The sequence below is a fragment of the Dermacentor variabilis genome, chromosome 5 (assembly GCF_050947875.1).
Source record: "Dermacentor variabilis isolate Ectoservices chromosome 5, ASM5094787v1, whole genome shotgun sequence".
Lineage (NCBI taxonomy): Eukaryota > Metazoa > Arthropoda > Arachnida > Ixodida > Ixodidae > Dermacentor > Dermacentor variabilis.
The window spans coordinates 66,323,294-66,345,750 of NC_134572.1; the positions used below are offsets into that span (position 1 = coordinate 66,323,294).

General features: G+C 48.9%; 1 protein-coding gene and 1 long non-coding RNA gene across 2 annotated transcripts in view; one reads left to right on the forward strand and one right to left on the reverse strand.

Moving 5' to 3' along the window:
• On the forward strand, positions 1 to 7,103 carry LOC142582714 (uncharacterized). The gene is made up of 3 exons (XR_012828472.1): positions 1 to 113; positions 4,602 to 4,974; positions 5,085 to 7,103. It is a non-coding gene; the product is annotated as an uncharacterized LOC142582714 (long non-coding RNA).
• Positions 6,911 to 22,457, reverse strand: part of LOC142582713 (uncharacterized) — a 25,018-nt gene continuing 9,471 nt past the window's right edge. The window contains exons 5-7 of the mRNA XM_075692677.1: positions 14,074 to 14,169; positions 10,100 to 10,194; positions 6,911 to 6,986 (exon numbers count right to left, since the gene is read on the reverse strand). Coding sequence (XP_075548792.1) covers positions 10,123 to 10,194; positions 14,074 to 14,169 — 168 coding nt within the window. The 3' untranslated portion in view covers positions 6,911 to 6,986; positions 10,100 to 10,122. The remainder of the gene's footprint in view (positions 6,987 to 10,099; positions 10,195 to 14,073; positions 14,170 to 22,457) is intronic.

A 22,457-nucleotide genomic window follows, 5' to 3' on the forward strand; every position in this document is an offset into this window, starting at 1 on the left:
TGCGGATTCCTCAGTTCTCATGGCGCACATTTTCCTGCCAAGAAGTGCTTGCAGTGATCCACGTCGCCAAGGGCGCCCGAGGTGAACGTCACCGAGCTAGCCGGAGCCTCCAGGTAAATTCCTAATTTCTGTGAACCCGGGCGAATGTTCGAAAGGCAAGTTCGTACGCAAGAGCAGTGAGTCAGAACAGGGGCCGGCCAATAATGGAAGCTTACAAGCGATTCGGTGAGGGCCTGTTTGTGCTGTCTTGGCCCCGCAAATAATAATACATACAGGACGAGTGATCTGTTATCTCCTACAAGAACGGTTGCCTTTACCGTTGCTCAAATTTACGATTGTTTCGTGCACCATTTCTCATTGTGGGTATGCAAAACAGAAAGAAAAAGAAAGAAAAGATAGTTCATCGGCGTTTTAAGGCATCCAATGTCGCGAGAACTCTGCGTCGCCTAGATAACCCAAGGAAATAGGATTGCACGAGTTGTAGAAGGAAAGAAAGAAAAAAATAACAAAAGGGATCCGCAAATGCTTACCAGCATAGCTCTGAGGCGCGCGCGCAGCTCCTCGTGAAAAATTCTGCTTCGGAGAACTGATCCCGCTGGCTGCTTTCTCCCGTGCCGCACTGCCGTAAGTCGAGAAAGCATTCCTGAACTGCGATTAAGCAAGAAGCCCGCACACTTGAGCAAAACGCAAGACTCCTACATATAAAAAACGACGACGTCCCCTTCTCTCCACCCAGAAAGGATATATATATACGTAATAATAAAAGAACAAGAACACCGGGCATGGTCAGTGCCGGAATCCGTTAAAAAGCTGGTCGCTGCTCGAGAGAGACCCAGCCAACCACAAGTAAACCGCCGCCGGCTGCCTCGCTTCAAAATCTACGGCTCTGCTCTTCTTCGTTCGCCGCGACGTTAAGCTTATTGGTTCGGCGGACACGGCGCACAGGATAATCCTGTCCAGACTTCCTTCCTGGCTCCGCGTAGATTAAATAAGGGATTTGCAGAGCGGCGTACAGGCGGGTACAAGTATACATAATAAAACGGGAAAACGAGAACGATTGGCCTCTGTCTCTCACTCCCTTTCTTCTTTTTTTAATCGCGCGTCCCGAAACGTTTCTCTGATAGGCGTGCGCACGCCGAGATAGCAGAGGAAGGACAACAGGCTTCGCCTTCCCCTCACTCCCGCATCGTCAACCGCGCTTCTCCTAGAACACACAAATCTCTCCTGGTTGCCTGTCCCTTCTCATTCGCCTCAAGCGCGGCACGCATTCGAGTACGCTGCCTTTCGTTACATTTTAACGCGAAAGAGATCGGTTCTTTATAGAGACTGTGAGTTACCGCCATCCTCCCCCCCCCCCCCCTCCCGCTTGCCTCTCCCGCTCTTTTCTGCCTGGTATAGGCGGTTGCCGGCATATGACGCTTTAACGACTGTGGGACTCGCCGTCGTTCCGGCTTTGGCCAGCTCGCATCGGCTCCGGAGCTTCCTTTTCGCGCCGGAGAGGAAGAGGAGTAAGCAGACCGGCACAAACACGCAGCTCACGCGGCTGCCCGGTTCTCGCATCCCAAAGAAAGAAAACAGAAACAGGACACGCCGCTGCGGTCTCGACGAAGTAGCAGCACAACAAAGCAATGGTGAACATCTCACGCTTACAGCGGGGCCCCAGGCCTGGGCTAGCTAGCCGGCCCCGGCACAAGCGGAGCGGCCACGCCGGCGTGATTTCCACGAAAACCTCTCTCTTCGATCGATTTGACTCCGTACACACAGCAGCGTCGGCGGCAGCAGCAGCAGCAGCAACGGCAGCGGCTGTTTTCTGACCGTTCATCCAACGCAGTTCTCTTTCAATCGCCCGTCTGGTGCTTCGTGTGTGTGTTTGCACTTTCTCCTCTCTCGCGTGGCTTCGCTTGCGCGTTCAGTGCTTTACCACCGGTTATATATGTCTGCGTGCGTGTGTGTGCGTGTGTGTGTGTGTGTGTGCGTGTGTGTGTGTGTGTGTTTGTAGCCACTTGTTTCATTTTTTCTTCCACCTCCTCCTTTCCCCTTGCTTCCTTCGCATACCCTTCGGTTCCTTCCCACGGCAAATTTCGCCGCTCTTTACATCGAGAAGCGAGTTTGTTCTTGCTGTTTCGTGTGTCCCCAAAGAAGCTTTTCTGCAATGTTTCCTGCAAGGTAGTTCGACGGGCCGGGAGGGAGCACCGCGCACGCACCACGTTCTCAGTCCGCTAAAGGCCGAACATTCTCTAGGCGGAGAAAGAAGAAGAAGAGGGGAACCCCCGTCGATGTTTCCGAAGAGGGAGAACGAGGTCGAGACGAAGATGCGACGAATTGGACCTCCAATTTATTGGCATGCTCCAGGCCTCCAGCTGCTTCAGTGCGCCCGCTTCCCTTCCTGTGTGTGCTCGTCTCCTACTGCTGGCCCTCTCTTTCGCTTCTTCTTTCGTCTTTTTTTTTTTCTTTCCTTTCTGATACCGTGGTTGTTCTGGTACGTGCCCCTGCCCTCCTGCTGTACCACGCTTCCGTGCGCAACTTTCTATGCGCTCAGCTTTAACCCCGCCTTATTCAGAGTGTGCTATTGTCCTTCTTTCTTCTTTTTTCCCCTTTGTTTTCTTTCTTTGACTAGGAATTCGCCAGTTTCCTCTTCCCTCGCTTATATAGCCTCCACGCGGAGCACGATCTCTCGTCTGAATTCGTTAAAGCTGCGCTGTTAGAACTCTATAGGCTTACGCACAGGTAAACCGTGGTTCTCTTTCTTTTTTTTTCATGTACTGCACGCTTTTGTATCTGCCGTCTCCGGCGTATTCATTTATAGCCAGCAAGGTTCATTCTAAGTGGACACGGATGAGCATTCGGTAGCACGAGAGACACCCTATTTCTTGTACTTGGTAGCATCATTGTAACGATCCCGTGGAATGACGAAAAACTGCTTAAGAAACTGTCCTTGCCTTCGAAGATTGGCCTGAAGTGCCACGCGTTAACCGATGCCGTACGAATATTTTTCCGCATAAACAAGACTATGCTGAAGGGAGATCAGAAAATTTCAATGACGGAAGAGCAGAGACGTCGGCAGATTGGCATTATCATCCAGTCGTGTTCTGGCCGTGCCTATATGCGATGAGATATGCTAAATAGTTGTGGAAGAAAGCGCGCTGAAAGCATGGTCTTGCTTTGCAACTACTGTCGAGGCTTATTAACTGGCTCAACGGCAAGCTCTCTTGAAGATTTGGATATATTCTGTTGACTTCCAGAAGTCTTGATCTGCATTTCAGCGAGCTCGCCCCCCCCCCCCTTTCTCATCCCCGCCAGCTTAATTATTTTTTTAAAAGTAACTGTACATGCTTTAGACATATGCTAGCAAGCCCATTCAATTTGGTCTACTTATGGTACACAGACTACGTGTTCGTGTATTTCTGTAGAAGTTCGAGTTTGTCTATTTGTTGACCACTTTCTTTAATATGTCTATGAAAAACCAGCTCGGCAACTAAACCGCTATTTGAGAAAAGAAGTTCACGCAGAAACTCCCCTGGGAGTTGTCTAAGTATGCAATATTATGAAACTTGATCCAAGCAGTACAAACGACAGAGCTGCGGCGATACGAGCTGCTGCGGATGGCGGCGCAAGGTGAATTGATGACGCAAGCAAACTACTGCAGTGGCGGTGCCAGGTGCACTGCTGACGTTCCGGTCATCAAAAGCCGTTATCGCTCTTTAGCGCTTTATCCATTCGCGTCGAACCGTTATGAATCGTGACCAACTGCATTCCGGCGGTGTCTGAGTATGGCGTGGCCACGCGGGCCATATCTTGAAAGCGATCTCCGATGGAGACAGAGAGCACCGACTAAAGATAGCTTCGTGAGCGTTGTGTTCTCGCCTCTCAGTTCGTGTTCAAGCTAAAGGCAGTACGAAGGCAAATTCGCTCGCTGCTGCGGGCCATATCTTGAAAGCGGTCGTCTTATGTGTCGGGCGGACGTTTTTCCTCATTGGATAAGCATGAAAATGTTTACGCATTTAAAAGAAAGATTTAGACTCGCTGACGACTTCTTTCCGTGAACGCTGCATATATTTCATTGATGCAACTGTATAGAAAACATGCAGCCCACTGCACGATTATTTCATACAAAGTACGCCGTGTAACTACTCGGGCCTATATTAACAGGAGAGGGAGCAAAACTTGTCTCCACCTTGTCCAAGCAGCAAATATTTTAGCACTCTTAAGGATGCGGGTTTGACACCTTACACTTACTTTGGAGCGGTAATATCGATTCGTTGAAGGGGACAACTGTTTGTCTTTTTCGATGAACTTTTGTGGAAAGTGAACATGATAAAATGAAAACTACATCAAATAAACGTTAGTAGTTATCGCTGTCACACTCTATAGCGTAGGATTTTTGGTGCACGCCAGACGGTCCAAATCAGTACACAGTCTTTAACTACGGGTTATCTCGTTGCAGTTGCAGTTTTAGCTGGCTGTCGTATACAGCTAAAAAATATGTTTATAGCATTAGGAACAGGTCTGTTCGCAATGGGGACGAGCTAGCACCCCTAAGGGTGCAAAAGAATGTTCATTGCGCCGCGTCGTTCGTGTTTACGCTGGTTCTCTCTGCGCAGGGAACAGACACTCCGCTGGTTCCTGGGAGCAACCGGGGGTCGCCCCGTCGAGATGCTGTCACTGGCAGCGACTCCAGGGACAGCGAGGCCGCACCTCGGCGACGCGCCCGCATCTCTATAGCTGCCGGATGCGACTCGATAACGCCGCCGCCCTGACCCGCCGTCACGCGCTATCCGGCCAACTCAGGAAACGGGCGCAGAACGGCAGCCACGGCGGACCGGAGTGCGAACGACGGTCTCCTCCGGCAAGCGGCAGCTTCTCGCCTTCCGCGACCACGGCACGACGCTCTCGCTCTCTCTCTCTATCTCTCTCTCTTCCGTCGGTAATTAGCGGCGCTACCGGCCACCGCCGCGGCCGGACAAGAGAAAAGGGGTGAGCGTGAAGAAGGCACTACAGTCTGCTCTGCCCACACTCCTAATTTCTCTACGTTTACACTTTTTCTGTCCCCTACGCTACCTTACACACCCCGTTCTTTTTTTCAGGCGAATAGTGAGAGCGTGCAACCAATGACGCCGCCGCCGGCCCAGAAGCCGCGGCGGGCCTGCGGCGCGGCGGGCCACGCGTCCTTCACCGGAAACGGAAGCGTCTGTCTCAACACGCATCGACCGGATCCAAGTTCCGTTTCCACGTTTCCTTATCATTCGACTGTCCAGACTGCTGTTTTCCGAGGCCTGGACGGAGAACTGATAAGGGCTTGTGGTGACATTACTCAGCGGTTTGAAGGGGAGAGAGGTGGACCTGCGAGACGCTCCAGCAAAATGGCACGTTCCCGCTTGCTGCCTGCCATTTCCCCTCCCACTTTTGTTCTTCCCTCCCCTAACTTCCTCACCATCCTTCTCGTCCTCTCCTCCGTCCTGGTTCTCAGAGGGCGGCATTGGCCACCCTCCACTCGTCCAATCTGCTTTCTTTGTGGAGTCATTTAGAGCCTGTTCCCTTTGTTCACAAAATGCCCGTTGATTACAGAGCCCCCTCCCCACTACCTTCGCCCTACCCCCCTTCTTTTGTCTCTTATCACCACCTCGCGCGGCAGTGACGGCTAACGCCCCAGGGCTCCGGCCAGATTTTTCAGCCACGACGAAATCAATGACGCCGGCGTCCCACAAAAACTTGAGAGCGCCGATTAAACTTTGGCTGCCGGTCTGTCGTTATCTGGCTCTGGAAGAGAAAATATGACCGCAGTGGCTGTATAGTGACGATGGAAACAACGTTGTAAACCATTTTACGGCTTTAGTAATGACCAAAGTATGTTAAGTTGACGGCATTACTGAAAGGTGAAGTATCACGCGCGTCAGCAGATTTTTATTTGTTTCCACAAGCAAGGAGGTACATGGTTGTGGCGGAAAAACAAGGGGGAAAAGCTGCGGAGGAAGCAGCTTTACTGGCCCCAGATGCTATATAGAGTCACATTTCTCGTTCCGTAGCCCAGGGGAAGCACACCAAAGGGAGGCCCTTGCGATAAGGGCGTTACAAACAGTCGACATGTGCGCTCGCATAAACTTTTCGCTGCCGTAACCTTTATATCGACGAAGAGACGAGTCGAGGGAAGAGGACACAAATACACAAATCGAGCGTTAGTGGTGGGCCACCCTACCATCGGAGGCTAACTCTCTAGCGATAGCAAGCGTTGCCATGGGAACATTGGATGCCAGAGTGCCACATGTCGACTATGGCACGCGTCTCCCTAGCGTAGCAACTTGTGCAATGACGCAAAACTCTGCACTGCACAACTATTAATGGTCCTTGCAGGTCAGAGCCCACACTATCACACATTCTGCCGAAAGTTGGTGGCACGGACCAGTTTACTTATACACCATATTTACGCCGTATTATCAGTTAAGGTAACCCGCGTAAAGCATACGTTGCAGCTTGAAAGCTTACAATCGGAAGCGCTAACGTGAGGCCGAATGTACGTCCCTTGTCGTCGCAGGTCTGCGACTGCAGCTGCTAAAATTCCTTGTCGCCGTAACTCTTGCGTCGAAGCAGCACGATACTCAGGTTTCAATGCCCTCATCACCGTAGAAACCAAAGCTTTGTGGCCTGACTGGTTAAACAGCTTGCGTACTTATGCGACCCTGTAATGTTAACTGGAAACTGCAGTTATGGCTCTCATTCCCGCCGCATTGCTCTCAGACCGCGTCTATAAGCAAGATCTACTTCACTTCCTACACAAAACACTAACCCTTCAAGGAGACATCGCAGAGTTGCTCTTCTCCAGAAGCTCCAAAGCTGAGGAAATGACTGAGCTATCTAAACATTTGCGTGAAAGCAGACTTTGAGAGCTCAGTGTGAGTAGACAAGACGAACGGTCTACTCCTTGGAAAGAGAACAAACAAAACTTTATTGAATGTCTGGCGACTCAACACTCCAAATGCCCCGGCTAGCACCTGTAAGAAAGAAATTGCAATCACTCATGCCGTCTCTCAATTGCATTCAACGGACAAGTGTAGCTTTAGGCACTACATATATGAAACAGATTTCAATAAACATCGAATTCTATGAAATCTGACCTTTCTCTTCCCGCTCTAGTGCGTCTCGGTGCGAGAAACTATAAAATGACAAAGATCATTAACAGTATAATGCCCGGTGAATTACGAAATTCGATGTATTATGATTGTGTGTTCATCACGATCCGATTTCAGAACCGCTTCTCTCTGTAACTAATGCAGCACGGTTATATGAGGGTAAATAAATCAATCTAACAAGTGAGTTGCTTTCTTCAGTGCACGATACGCTTGGGTCGACGAGCATGTCCCTACATCACTACATCCGGTTGCAATCATAGTTGCTGACGTCGGAGCACTAATCCAAGTATTTAAGAACTGCCTGCTTGGCTGGGGATGCGAGATGACCGGCGGCCAAGCCTATACGTAATGAATTACACAAGCAATTCAACCCCTCACGGCTTTTTTTTACCAGCGATCTTAGCACAATACATGATGTGAATTCATGACGCATTGAAAATTCGCTCCCGGAAAGAGTAGCTTGTTAAAGCAGATAAGCGTTTACCTACATGTCACGGAAATTTTCATGCACCTGCTACTGAGCATGAACAGCTACTTCATTAGGTGAATTTAGTGCCGTTATCTCTCCAGCATTACCTTGCAAGTCATCGTAACGTATTACGCGATTTCATATAGCGGAACTTTGAAAACTAGTTTCCTACATAAGTAATGAAATGAGCTAGCAAGTAGACAGAAATGTTACCTAACATTAACGCAACAACAACCGCGCTGTCAACCACAAAGCCAAACGGGTGATGCACGTATTCGCAATAGTGTGTTGCTAGTATTAAGCACACGCTAGTATGCACGCACCCTTGGTAAATGTTGCACGGCTTGCGGCACAAGGTTTCTACACGCGCCCACTGTCTGGAGAGCATATTGTACGACGTTCTTTTATCGCGTGGTATTAGGAATGTACTCTTACTTTGTCGTCACGTGAACAGTAAAGGTCTAATAATAAATGTCACTACAAAACTTCCAACTGCATATTTCGCTGTCCGACTGCCAATTAAGGAGCGTTTTGGCAGTGACAAGCGGCTCGACTTCTTGCGCCAGTGCGTTTCCAGTGTCAATAGGACTCCTCTATAACAACTTTTTCGACGGACTACAAAAATGCAACGAGTTTAATAACCAACCTAGCGCATTTGTCAAATATGCTCTGTATTCCGTTAGCGTCGCAGGTGCAGCAGGGCTTCAACGACGTAATAACCGGGAACGCGTATTAGCAGGCAGCGTACTAACGAAGACAGTATTAGTGAGGTCCTAACTGTAGCCTACGCGGTCAGAAGCTGATGCATTAACATCCGAAGTCATAAACGGCATTACCTACGGAAAAAAAAAGAAAAAAGATAAAAACAAAAAAAAAGGCCGACAGTTGTTGATCCGCGATAATGGGACTCGTTTTACCGTGAAAAAGTGCGACACGCACGGCAGACACACAATCCATCAGCAAAGAGAGTTCATTTGCCGGCTAAATTATGGCGGGCAACTTTCCATTAGGTGTCCCGGCGCAAAGGCACACACAAGCAATGGGAGACCTGTAACATAGCGAGCCCGGCACGCAACCTGCGTGGTATAGTGCCAGGGCTGAAAGGGAACGTTATTCCACCCTCGGGAGTTAGCGCGGGAACGCATAAAGGCAGGGAGACCCCCGTTCCCGTTCATCGTTCGCATACGCACGCACACAGCGCAGCAGTGGCTCCTTTTACTCGGCTAGATTGAGTGACTTTACGTCCCTACGCCGAACCAGCCCTGTAGAGGCCGCCTGTGGCACGCCGCTAATGGACAGTGACCAAGGGCCTACGCTTGCAGCGACGCACGGTGGGGGACAAATCAAGACGAACGCGCCCGCAAGGATTTCCCCTTGCGAGGAACGTGGGTTGCAAGACAACGAAGCACCGTATATAGTCGCGGTGCTCCTTAGCTGTGTATACGTGCGAGAAAGGAAAGGAGCGAAAAAAGAAGAGTAAAATGTTCTCGCGTTATTATATACAGGGTGGGTACACAAAGGTCTACCTCGTGCACACCGCTGGGAGAGACTCGAGTAACAACTGTTGTTCGTGCAAGCTCTCTTTTAAGACACCTGCGTGCAAGTTCTCCTATCCTCATTACACATTCTCTACACCCTTAAGTTTGTAGAATTACCCGACAACAACAATCGTCGTTATTCATTTTGGCGTTTCTCTCACGCTGAATATGCGCGGCGTTCTTTAGCTGTCAGGAGCACTTAGAAACGCACGTTGCACAAGGAAGAATAAAAGGCACGCTTCTCAGCATTAACTTGAAAACTGGATATGTAATATTGTAGGATAAGGTTGCGCACTAAACGGGGCACTATATATATATATATATATATATATATATATATATATATATATATATATATATATATATATATATATATATATATATATATATATATATATATATATATATATATATATATGTGTGTGTGTGTGTGTGTGTGTGTGTGTGTGTGTGTGTGTGTGTGTGTGTGTGTGTGTGTGTGTGTGTGTGTGTGTGTGTGTGTGTGTGCGTGTGTGCGTGTGTGTGTGTGTGTGTGTGTGTGTGTGTGTGTGTGTGTGTGTGTGTGTGTGTGTGTGAAAGAGCAACGCCCTGAGCTACACCCAGCGTCGCACACTCTAAATACAGTTGCATCCTTTGGGGTGTATATTTGCCACACAACAATAATCGTCATCTGTCTTCTCCGCATTTCTTTTAACGCGGCGAGCCCGGTAGTTTCCAGTAACGAACGGAATGCGCGTTATCAGCATGACATAGCATTCCCGACAGGAAAGTAACGAGCGCAGCGTTTTCAAGAAAGGAAATGCGGGCAAGACAGATGACGATTATCGTTGTGTGGCAAATATACACTCCACAGGATGTAAACTTTTCTTAGAGTGTAGCGGCCTTTTTTGTCTTCAAATAGGCAGCTTGTCTGTGTATATACGTTCTGCCGCAACTGGCGCCACCATTTCAATAATGTCGAACTGCACCTCTCAACGGTAGAGAGACCACGTCATGGAAGCGCGGGCGAATCGCGCGGCGGAATCTCCGGTACTTGCGGCGCTTGACGATGGGAAGGACGCGCCTGCAACAGAGGGGGAAAAAAAGTTTGGCAGTTGCGCCCGAAGGGCGACGCATTGACATCAATAAGCAAGGTTTAGCGTTGCGCTTGGACTCCTCGGACAGACTCTTAAATTACGCTAATGCGAACGCCGCATTGAACAGGCAACTCCTGCTCAGCAGAAGGAACAGTGCCCTGGCTGTCACCAGACGTCTCACAACGCTGGTGTGATGAGCGCCGCTGCAGTGCATACACACAGCAACTCATCAGCAACGCCGTGGGCTTTATGGTGTGGGTGCGCACAGAACACATGCCAGCGGCAGAAGGCAGAACATTGCCCTTGCTCCGGCGCCGAGGCGATTGAGAGTAGAAGAATGGACGGTTCGTGCACTTCACTTGCTCGTATTTTTTTTCTTTTGCAGCCAAACGCTTTCCGTGTCTCTGCGTGAAAAATCTCCCCGCGCAGGCCTCGAATGCGCCGTCGAGCGGCACAGCGCGTGACAACGGCAGCGGCCCGACGGCGAGAATGCTTCTCTGAAGTCCAGATTAGTCGAACGCCGTTATAACGAAGTGCTTGGGACCGCCATAATCATTCGTTATACAGATCATTTCGTTGTAGCATAATCGTTCGTTATAGAGGTCATTTCGTTGTAGAGGCGTTCGTCGCAGATGCCCTAAACATTGCTATATCGCAACGAAAGTTGCGAGTTCTACTGTAGCGCGCTCGTACGAATTCCCACAGAGACAGCTCCTATGAACTGCTATGCACGCCTTCAGCTACCACTCATTTACGCTCTAGGCGAGGTTGCTATGTTGAAGCGCTGGGAGCTTTAGAGATTCTAAATCGTCCGCATAGCACTGCCGTTTCCCTAATACCGAAACGTCGGTGAACTATACAGTAGCAGCAGCGCTGGCAGCGGCATCACGTAGCACTTTATTCAACCGCAAAGCGGCAGAAACACCTTTGTGTAGCACAACTTTTATCGAAAATAAAATTACATTAATGACTGTGTTGTTGCCGACTATACTTTACCCAGACAGATAAGCAGTGCGTAGTCCTAATTAGTTGCCATAATAGTCCTTTCCGCTGTGGTTGAACTCGGCGTCACAATATGGTGCCGCCAGCGATGCCGCTCACGTATTCCGTAAACTGCAATACACATACAGACAAGCTAAACGTATCCGAGAAGTTGGCACAGCGTTCCGACGTCTGTGATCATCGCAGAGCCCGACACCAGGTAAGCACGCAGGACCAACAGCCGGAACGCCACCTCGTTCCGGCAATATGAAATGCATGTCGCATCCATAGGTGCAGAGACAGTTCATAACCATGCCGGAGGCCCATCAGGCAAATAAAGACATTCGAATGCTAAATTTCGGGTACAGGGTGCAGCATAGATGGCTCGTAAAATCCACTCTACAAACTGCACACGCTCATATCAGAAGCCACCACCATGCTGAGAAGCTTCCTCGTCTATGTTTCACTTCCTCACAAGCATCTACACGACGATGCACGCCATGAACGAGTATGGAAGCACCATTACCTGAATGCATGCATAAAACGAACAAACAGCGTTTACAGCGAAAAACTGCGTCAAGACGGGGAGGCACTGGGGGCAAGAAACAGACGCAAGAAAGCGATGAACAGGAAACTACTGCTTTATTGCTTCTTCGCGGTCCTCAACGAAGCGCACGCGCATCAGAGAAAAGAACGATGGTCGTGATGCAATGCTGTCATTGCAATGCTAAAGCTATGTTGTCAGGTCAGCGCGTTGTTGTGTGTTTATTGCCTTCAGTGTCTTCACGATAAGCCGCGTACCAATCAGCCCAAGCGAACACAATGCTGCACTAAACATAGCGTGGTGCTTACCCGCAAGTACTTCTGAACTGGTTCAGATGACGTTCGACTTTATTACACGCCATTAACGGAGCAAGTGACAGGTGCTTCTACTACACTGCTGGTCGAAGCAACTAGTGGTTGGCCTCTTTCTGCCACCAGAGAGTCTGACGAATGGGGAAGTTAGCACGCGAAGCATAGCGCAAAAACCGAGCGTGAATGAGGAGAAAGGATAACGAGTATGATGCAAACGGAAAAATAATCCTGAAAACTTTTTTACACATTTAAGGCTGAAGGTGTTGTCTGTGGGACAAATCAAACACCATCAGGGTGCTACACCCTCATACTTAAGGATGTAAAATAAAATTTTTACTGCGCACGCCAGCGAACCGAGAAACCGGAAAACCTAAAAAATAACTATTGCATGTAGCGTTTAGTTAACAAAAATGAAAAACGCTTAAGAAGTCATATTACGAAAATCGCCACGCAGCAGGAAGATAGGAGTCCTAGAAACCCATAACATGCTTACGTTCTAGAAGTTATGAATGGTCATAAGCTCACCACGAAAATCTCAAAGGGCCTAAAATCCTAGAAAGCCCGAAGTACTGACTTATCTACATTGCATACAGGGGCTCTACTCGACAAGAAAGAAGAGAAGCGGACCGGTACCACAAGCTGACGGCTACAAACGGACAGCTCTTGACTAGGCTCCCAGGAGCCCAGATATATGTAAATTCAGCACTAGCCAATCTTATTCACGGTCTGCAATAAATTTTCGTCCTAGTTTCTTTTTAATCTACAGAGGCATGCTTTCATTTCCACAACAGCCGCGCCTTGGTCGGACATATGGACTAACCAGGGGCCACATGTTGTAATGGTTTGTTTCCAGATCTGCTGTCTCAGACCCTGTGTTCAGTCGTCATTGAAATAAAAGTTTCTTGTATCAATGTGTGAGGCCATTCCAGTTTCCCGGAAGCGTCGGTTCTGGGTGTAGTTTAAGCATTAATCAACACGTTGTGATATCTTGAACATAACATTTGTGGACAATCGGCTTTAACATTTTATTCAGTCTACATACAAGTTTATATATAAGTAAGTTTCAGGCGGCCTGTAAAGGTAACTGTAAAAGACAGTTTCTAGAATGTTATATTCCGCAGCTTCGCCTCATTTTTAATATCCTATTTCTGTAAGACGTCTCTAGCGTCGCGCATAAAAGAAGAAGTGTGCAAAAGCATCCGACTGGCTGCCTGTATGTCGTTATAAGCCCGAAACTAGTTGAATTTCAGAAGCACTGAAGACAGTATCTATTTCTTTTCTCCGCCACCTTGATCACTTGTTGCGCTCAGCACCGACTAAGCGAATAACCATCACTCAGCTAAAAACAAATGGCACATTCGGATGGTCGTTTTCGAGCCTTCCTGGACGAATAACAATGCAGCTTATTTTTGCCGTGGCACTATAGCATGCTCCTGTAATGTTTTTTTTCTTTAAATGCGGGAGTAAAGATATTGAAGTCTTAGCTATAATATACCTTGATTCTTGTTTTGAACGTCCATCAAAAAGCTACCATTGTGCTTCGAAAATACTAGTTGAATACGCAAAAAGGAACATGTGCAGGCAGAGCCTGTATGGTCGTACGCTCCCCCAACTCTGGCAGCCCAGAAGCGTTGTCTCGGACGTTTTGCCATTGCCTAATAGCACCAGGCTTTTACGTATGAGCCCATCAGAGGGGACGCTAACATCTCTCTCTGAGCCAATCAGAGCAGGCAAGATGGCGGAATAAGTTTCTGGAACAGGAAAGCGCCAGGGAGAAGGACGCCAAGGGACGTACAATGGCCCTGCTTAACCGCGGATGTCTTGTTGATTGCAAGACATCACGCGTATACACCACGTCGACGCTGACGCCGTCATTTTTCCGTGCGTGATTTTGACGCCACGGTCAAGTCAAGGGTATCCGTTACTAAATCCGGTTTGAATAACAAATACTCCAGGCGTTAAAACCGTGAAGGTTAAATTGAACTGCTCGAAGTCTCCAAAACACGGCAAGCGAAAAGAGCACACCCCACCTGCACGTCCTGCACAAACTGCACAACCATGTTCTCGTTGGTCTCCGCGATGTTCTCGAGAGAGGCGCACATACGCTCCATCTTGGCACCAGCCTCCTGCAAAGCCATTGTTAGGCAACGTTAAATCACCCTTCAGCTTGAGGGATGCTCGCGCAATATTTTGCACCTTAAGAACTTTTCAACTGTATTTCTTTTTTCTTTCTTTTCCCCCACAGGTGAGCATATCCCCTTCAGTCCCTCGACCGCGTCCTCGACTTGTCCTTGTTGTCAGCCCTGCCAAGCGATGGCAAGGGAAAGAAAAGCACGCTTGTTGAGCTTAGGAACATAAACCTTCTGCCTACTCCACGTGACTTCATATCACTTCGATTTGCTCAGGATTGCTGCACACGATACATTTGCTGCAATGTTATACCATGTTTGACGCCATGTTCGACGCGGCGCGTTCCGTACATAGTGGAAGGAGATGCGTTTTTCTTTTTTTTTCCTCTCCTTGAAAAGCTTCCAGCCATCGACATCTCCATTCCAGCAACCGAACCATCGAACCAATAATGTTTGTGAACAGAACGCAAACTGAGTGTACAATAAATCGATATTCCATTACTCGTAATTGCGAGCACTCGCCACAAAAAGGGCAAAACTTCATCCTGCTATCTTGATTTTATTTCATTGGAGTCCGCAGAGCCTTGTGATAAACGTATGTTTTGAGGAACATTTATCGACAGTTCATCAAAATTTGTGACTGAATGGGATATTTTCGGTAGCGTGAGCGATATAATAATTTCAGATAATGACCATAAAGGAAGCGATGTTGTCAAAGAACAGACATTGAATATCAACTTCTCTGACGAAAGGCAGCACAACTGGGGCTACACAGGGAAATCGTTGATACAACGCCATAAGACTAGAGGGCAGCTAGCGTTTTAGAGATAGCAGCTTAATGATAAACTAAAGACCGCTCATAAGAGGACCCCATAACGAAACGGGTGTGATTGCGGTACAGAGGTATACAGATGGACGTCATGGGCTAACAAAGCGTGAAGGCTGCTTTCCCTATCACTTCTTTTTCTGTTTACCTATAGTGTTTACCTATAGTGTTATAGTGTTTACCTATAACGTTAAAAACAAAACCGTGCTGTGTTTACCTACACAGCACGGTTTTGTTTTTAACGTTCTGCGTTCTATCCGGGGACGGTTGTGTTCGCTTTGTTTGTCCGGAAACACTACTGGGGTGAACGAACCTCCTCCTCCTTTAGTCAAAGGCAAAGGCTGCAGCGTCGTAAACCAATCCGTTAATCAGTAAACAAAAATCGAAAAGTCGTCGACCCAGGTGGAACCAAATATTTAGGCCTGATTCTGTTTATCACGCGACTGTGTGTCTCGTACTGTTGTAGCCACATTTAGCCCTATATACAGCACTATATGACGGCTCTTGTAGCTGCAGCAGCCTTGGAATACCCAAATCACTGGGGAAGCGACACTCTGGATGATAAACATATTCGTGTGTCTTCAAACACACCATATATGGAAAGGAAAACAAAAGGAAACGAAACAAAAGTCAAGTGCGTAACTTATATATAGGGTCATCGATGCATTTTAACTCATATACGACTTACTGCGCAAAAATCTCGAACGTTTTAGTTTGCGCAGAAAACAAACAACAAATGATAAAATTAGAAGGGAATCATAAGGTATTATGCTCACTGTCATGCGATTTAAGCTAGATCCCATTCTATACTAGAAGGTACCTGATCTCTGCCGAGGAGGGTCGCTCAGCTCTGTTCTATAGCACAAGCGAGTCACTCTGTGCAATAACGACCTCAGCGCAATTGGCTCCTCTTTCACAAATGCAATCGAGCTGTTTATACTCTCTATCACGTAGCATATATACAATTCGACGGCGCACGCTGCGTCGTCAATGGCTTTTCCCGTTTTGTCATCCTTTAGCCGCCTTCGGTCGCGATTAAGGTTAATGATAATTTCAGTGCTTGAAGAAACAACTTTATGCTTAGTAGTAAGGGAATTTATGCGGTGGGGGTGAACTTTTTACTGGAGCGTTACTCTCAAACCATCGTAGCCGTTGCCGCAATTATCGCCCTTTTGTCACTGCGGCTTCGTCCAGCGTGCGCTGTAAAATATTTTGCACCCTTAAAAGTGGATAAGGGCGAAGATCTGTCTATAACTCACACCCCTGAACCTGTAAGCGTGTGAGTTATAGGCAGATTATTGCCCTTATTCAATTTTAAGGGCGTATACCAGCAAGGAAGTGCCGGCATCCACGCGCTCCTAGTATAGCGTTTCAATCGCTGGGCACAGTTCGTTGGCCGCAAAGCGCCCGCATAACGTTTGTTTCTTTCGCGGCAGCGTGGAATCAATCGTCGATAAGTTGGTCGAGCCGGTCTGGCCCGAACGCCGAAAATGCGCTGTGTGACAACGGTATAAGATTCGCGTATAAGATAGCAATCTCACAGAGGGAAAGGGGTCTCCCGCTAGGTCACGTGGCCCCTTTTTAGCGAAATCCGACAACGACGGCACAGGGTCCACCACAAACAGCTTCGCTATAAAAAAAACTGCGGAGTCACGCTGAGGGGATTCTGTGTATCTTCCGGCCGCAGTTATGCCGGATTAAAAGCGTTGTTCCCCGTCCGGTGGCGTGTTCCCGACTCTGCTCGGAGCCCTGCTCGCCCGAAACGTAGCAGCTGGTGACAACGGTTGGATGGCGGATTCCCGGTGGCTCTGCGGCAGCAGTCGGTGAGGCTTTGGTTTTGTACTCTCGTACGCCATGTGTTATAATTTCTTAACAGAAGCAGGAAATAGGAAAGGCGACTAGAGGGGACTTTCGGAACAGTTGCGGGTAGCCATGGATCTGAATAGCTTGCCAAAAGTAGATTTGTTAGCCGCAGCAGAAGAGCTCCGTGTGGAATGCAGCAAAGCTGTGCGGAAACCCGAAATTATTGGCGAACATTTAGCGTGCGGGGCCAAAGGCGACGTAACTGCTGAAGCAGTGAATGAAATTCAAAGGAAACGCCGAGTCAGAGATAGAGAGGAGGAAGTGAAGCATTGAGAAATGGAGCAATTAAAGCAGACACTGGCAAACAAGGCAGAGCCGAGACCCATCAATTATGACAGATTTCCCTCAGCCTTTTGCCATCGGTAGTTCATAGGGGCTGTTTCTGACAAACTCTTAGCGCACTCGCACGAGAATGGGCTTTGAGCTGTCTTCCTAGCCCCAGAAAACTGAGCTTGTTGCTGGCGGAATTCGCCAATATTCTGGCCACGCTGAGCCCCGAAGAAGCGGAGCCTTACGTGGACGTAAATTGCGCGTTGTTAGCAAAGTATAAGTTTTTGCCTCAAACTTTCAGGTTAAAGTTTAGAGAAACACTTAAACAGCCAGACGAAAGATACTCAGTTTGCGTACAAGCTACCAAGATTTCTGGAAAGCTAGATAAAAAAAAAGCTGAAGCATTTGATGACAAGGCGAAAATGCTTGAGGAAATTAGCCTAGAGCAGTTTTATTCCATGCTTCCAACTAAATTGAGGGAATAGGTTCTCGCTAGGTCAGACGTGAAAACAGCATGAAAGGCAGCAGAGTACGCAGATGACTACTGCGCTAAACACTGTTCTGCTAATACCGAAAAGAACGTGCGGGTCCTAGGGGTTTCCACAGCGGAGCTGAGATTCTTTCGTGCACTTGAGAAGAAAGATCGCATATGAACTAAAGGAATCCTTGGAGTTTCGGCACAAGTCGTTTGAGGCGCAGAAACGAATTGTATGCTTTAACTGCCAGAAATCTGGATAAGTAGCCGCGGGGTGCCGGGTTCCGAAAGTGTCTCCAGTCCAGTACGTTCCGAAGCAAAACAAAGACCTGCTGCAATGTTACCTTCATGACATGAAAGTTAAGAGTAAAGAATTGAAAGTCTTTCACGACACAGGTGCAACGTAAGATGTGGTGCACCCGTTTCTAGCAAAGGCTGCAGATTTCTCAGGGGATTAGGTGTGTTTGCGGCAGGCTTTGAGAGCAGGTACGCTGAGCCTTCCAGTAGCAAAAATAGCATTGAAAGGTTCGTTCAGTGAAACTGAGACCGAATCAGCCATCTCAGAGTATTGCCTAGGTGTCCACCTGAGCTGCTGGCGAATAGAACGGTAAAAGCGCTGCTGAAGACGGGAGTTACGCTCGACGTAAGTCCTGCAATGGTTTTTGCTAAGTCAATCGCTAAAAAAAAACAAGCTCACCCGGAGCCCCTTCCGCGCGCTACTGCTGACATCCTTACGGATCAACGGCACTGTCTAGTAGATAACAGCGGCAGCCCAAGTTTAGACTCTGAAGAAGAAAGCGAGCCTAAGAAAGCGACGAACAAAGTGAACTTGAAACCAGTTAGTTGCAGTCCTCCCACGAGCTGAAATTTTCAGGCGTTGTCTTCCTTTGATAAGAGCGCGGTGATCGAGGAACAAACGAGATTCAACTTTGACAAAATGCCGTGGAAGCGTTTTCAAGCAAGAAACAGGTAGACCGAATGAGAAACGAAAGGCAACCATGGCCACCGCACCCATTGTTCCGGAGCCGTTTCGCAGAGCCGGGGTTACGTCGTCGTGCCTATGACAAAGTCGGGGGTTTAAATGTGTCTTGCCGATCGTGTGCCTGTTGCTCTTAACCATGGGGTGGGCGTTGTACTCGCCGCTTAAGCTAGTTCGAGTGATTTGGGAAGGGAAACGACCCGACGGTAGTCGAATAACGTTTGCAACCTACTGCAGCAATTGGACGGCATCGTCGTATTTTGACATTCTTGGGCTGAACACTTGAAACAGCTGCGGGTAGTGTTATAGGCTCCGAAAGGCTGGCTTAACTTTAAAAGCTCAGAAATGTCGGTTTAGTTGTTCTGAATTTGGCTACCGCGGACACAGATTAGAACAAGGACATCCAAACCCACTCGAGTTAAAATTCTGGTGATGAAAGTCTCCCCGGCCGAAAACGAAAACAGAAATCCGCACGTTTTTAGGGTTAGTAGGTTATTACGAACACTATATCAAGTGTTTCTCCGAGGTTGCTAGCCCACTTACAGACGCGCTCAAAGAAGAGGCCCCTAATCGGGTAAAATGGAACGAAGTCAGACTGCATTTGTTTCTTTGAAAGCTGCACTCGCAGAAAAGTCAGCCCTCACCATTTAAAGTCCCCTTTTTTTCCAAAGCCCTTTTTGTGTGTGTGTTTAGTCTGACACGAGTGAAAAAGGGGTAGGTGTAGTTTCAAGCCAGGAAAACGAGCAAGGGCACGAGCATCAAATTCTGCATGTGAACCAGAAGTTGACCACTCGCGGACAAGCCTACAGTACCATAGAAAAAAATACGCGTGCCTGGTGTGGGCTGTAGAGAAAGTGTCGTGTTATTTGTCAGGTTCAGAATATGTTTCCATCGCAGATTGTAGGCCGTTTGCGCGACTTCAACAGATGAACAAAAAATGACCAACCCTTCCTCTACCGGAAAGTGGGGGTGAGCAAAGCTTGTCCTACGTGCCCCTGACCTTCGTCACGGTTAAGAAACCCATAGGTAACGGTGTCAGATTGCTTCGGCATCCCGCTCCAGCTCGGGATAATCTCGTTGCTGTCGCATTGCCTGGGCTCGGACGGCTCTAACGGCTGGATCGTCGCACCGACGGCGAGCGCTTTTCACGGGCAAGTTCTCGCCGCCACTCGTTGAATGCTGCCCGTTCCTCAGGGGAACGCACAACGCGTGGCCGTCCCATCCGTTTTCTGAGATTGAACTGAACGAAAACGAAGCCGATGCGGCGCGCGTGAAACCCTTTCCTGCCCTTTCCCTCCCAGGCTAAAGCAAAACGGCTCTGATTGGCTGCGCGCGTGGCGTGAGCGCGCGCCTATGCAGCTGGAATCCTTGCAAATGCCTCAAGCTCCGGCGCCGGCGCAGCTTTCAACTCAACGAACCAACCTTTCCCACAGCTGCCCTGCTCTGGGAGAAACTGGGTTATCGCTAGACCACGACAACGCCACTTGTGAGCCAATACAAGTTGAAAAACGGCAGATTGCTACGATGGAGCTTTAGGCCCAAACAATGAAACGTTCATTCGACCGCTTCCTAACCTTACGTGAGGCCTCCTTCCACCGAAGGACTAGTGGAGGAAGCAAGTGTGCTCTGAAAGCTCGCTTCGCCTGTCCTCACGTAAGGAACGGTTACCGCATGCCTGGGTTCGAGAGGATATATCTTAAAAGTTTTACGCGAACAGCATTATTCAATAAAAAAGATGTTGTATCGTCGCATAATTTTTAAATTGAAGTGCTAATATGGAGACGCGTGCACGCTTTCTTCAAGTTTTGTTTACTAAACGAGAAAAACTACCACACTACAGCGCAAAACTTGTGCTCCAGCAACGCTGGCAAACCGGGCGTCGTGCACCGCCTAGCAGCGCCTAGGAACGCCACTCATGCCGAACGTGCGACTGAAACGAACATGCCTGGCAAGAGGTACAGTGCTCGAGTTTCTTCGCAGGTGTGCGACTGCGCGCATGCGCAAACAAACATCACGTGGCTAAGCAGTGAGGTGAAGCGGATGCATGAAGGTAGCTTCGGAGAGACCCTTCGCTGAGGAAGCACCAAGGAAGTAACGAAGCTTTCAGAGTGGTATAAGGTGCCCTCACAGCAATGAAGGCTCCCTTACTGAGGTAAGGAAGATTTCATTGTTTGGCCCTTAGTTTGCAACCATACGCGTTTACGATTAAACATATGAAAGGGCGTCCGCACGCAAAAGCAGATAGCCCGAGCAGGGCTCCGAGCCGAGTCAGCAATACGACGCCGGACGAGGAACGTTTTTACCTCGGCGTAACTGCCGCCGGAAGATACACAGAATCTCATCGGCGTACCTGCTCTACCCTTTCTTTAAAGCCTTGAGTGACGAAACGAGGAGGAAACACAACTTCCTCGTACATAACGATCATGCGTGATGGCACATTATCATGCCGAACAGGTTCGTCCGGCTTCGGCGCTTGGTGTAAACACTCATGCGCGCGAGCGCAAGAATAGTACCGATATATACAGCAGTCTGGGAAACGCGGCCAAAGGCGACAGTGTGATTGTTGCGACACCCTTGCACAAGTTCACCCCGCCCGCAATACAGTGGGCAACAACTAGTGTTACGTTTCGCCTACGACGCGCGGTTTAGCCGGCGCGGCTGCAACGGACGCCGGGGCTTCGTTCAAAGCGGCAGACATTTTGGCCCGTTCGGCGCCGCCGCTACGCCTCCCCGCCAAGCGCGTCCAGGCCTGTTCTAATGCCACGTGTCTTCATGTGCGTGTGTGTGTGTATGTGCATGTTGGTGCCCACGCTTGTCGAAGCGCGGCAGCCGGGGAGAGGAGCTCCCCCAACTGTGAAGCGAGGGGTCTGACCGGCGCCGGCACGACGTATGCGCCACCTTCTCTTCCCATTGTTCCCGAGCGGCACAGTCACGTGCTCGTCTATAGAGGGGTTCCTTCTTGCCCTCAACTGCGAGAGTATAAAAGCAGCTGCCCCCGGACGCCAAGTAGAGGCTCCGATTTCTTCTGTTGAGTAACGTGCTCTCCCGTCTCTCTACTTCGGTCGACCTGACCGCCAACTCTTTGCGATGTTAGAATAAACAAGTTGCTTTGTTGTTACCAGTCGACTCATGCTTTGCCCGGACCTTCGGATGCTTCCAGTTGTGCCCCAGGCCGCCAGGCCAACGCTACCCTTGGGGCTTGCGACCCAGGTGCAACAACGGGCGTCAGCGCCGAGTTCCCAACAACTCGTGCCAGCGGTGCGATTCCAACAACTGTCTGCCAGCGGTGAGATCGCGACAACGGAGGCCAGCAGCGAAGATATGCAGTTGACTGTATGCTGAGCAGCTCATCGACCATCCGGGAGCAGTGCAACGAGCCCTGTGTGATGACTGGTTGCCTGCAGCGGAACGACTGCGCTGAACTCTTGGCTGCGAGGTTTGGTGAGTGCGGGACTTTCTTCTTCTGAGCTTTGCCAGGCTTTTGTTAGTGTCAGAAACAGAGCTGGTAATTGTGGTTGTCGTTGCTGCCGGGTTAGTTTGCGGCAAGACAATAATAGGCAGTAGAGAAAACAGCATTCAGAGCAGCCATGGATTTGAAGTCGTTGCGCAAACCGAAATTGTTGGAGCTTGCAAGAGAGTTGGGTCTGGATGTCTCGGAGAAACTCAGAAAACCAGAACTGCTAAGGGCTATTCTTGAGTTAGAAGCTGAGGATGACGAGCTGTCGGAATGCCTTGAGACCATTGAGGAGAGGGAGACTGCAAAAAGACAGGAGCGCGAACTTAAAGAACAGAAAGAGAAAGAAGAGCGTGAACGTAAAGAAGAGAAAGAAAAAGAAGAGCGTCAACACGCTTTGGAAATGAAGCGTCTCGAG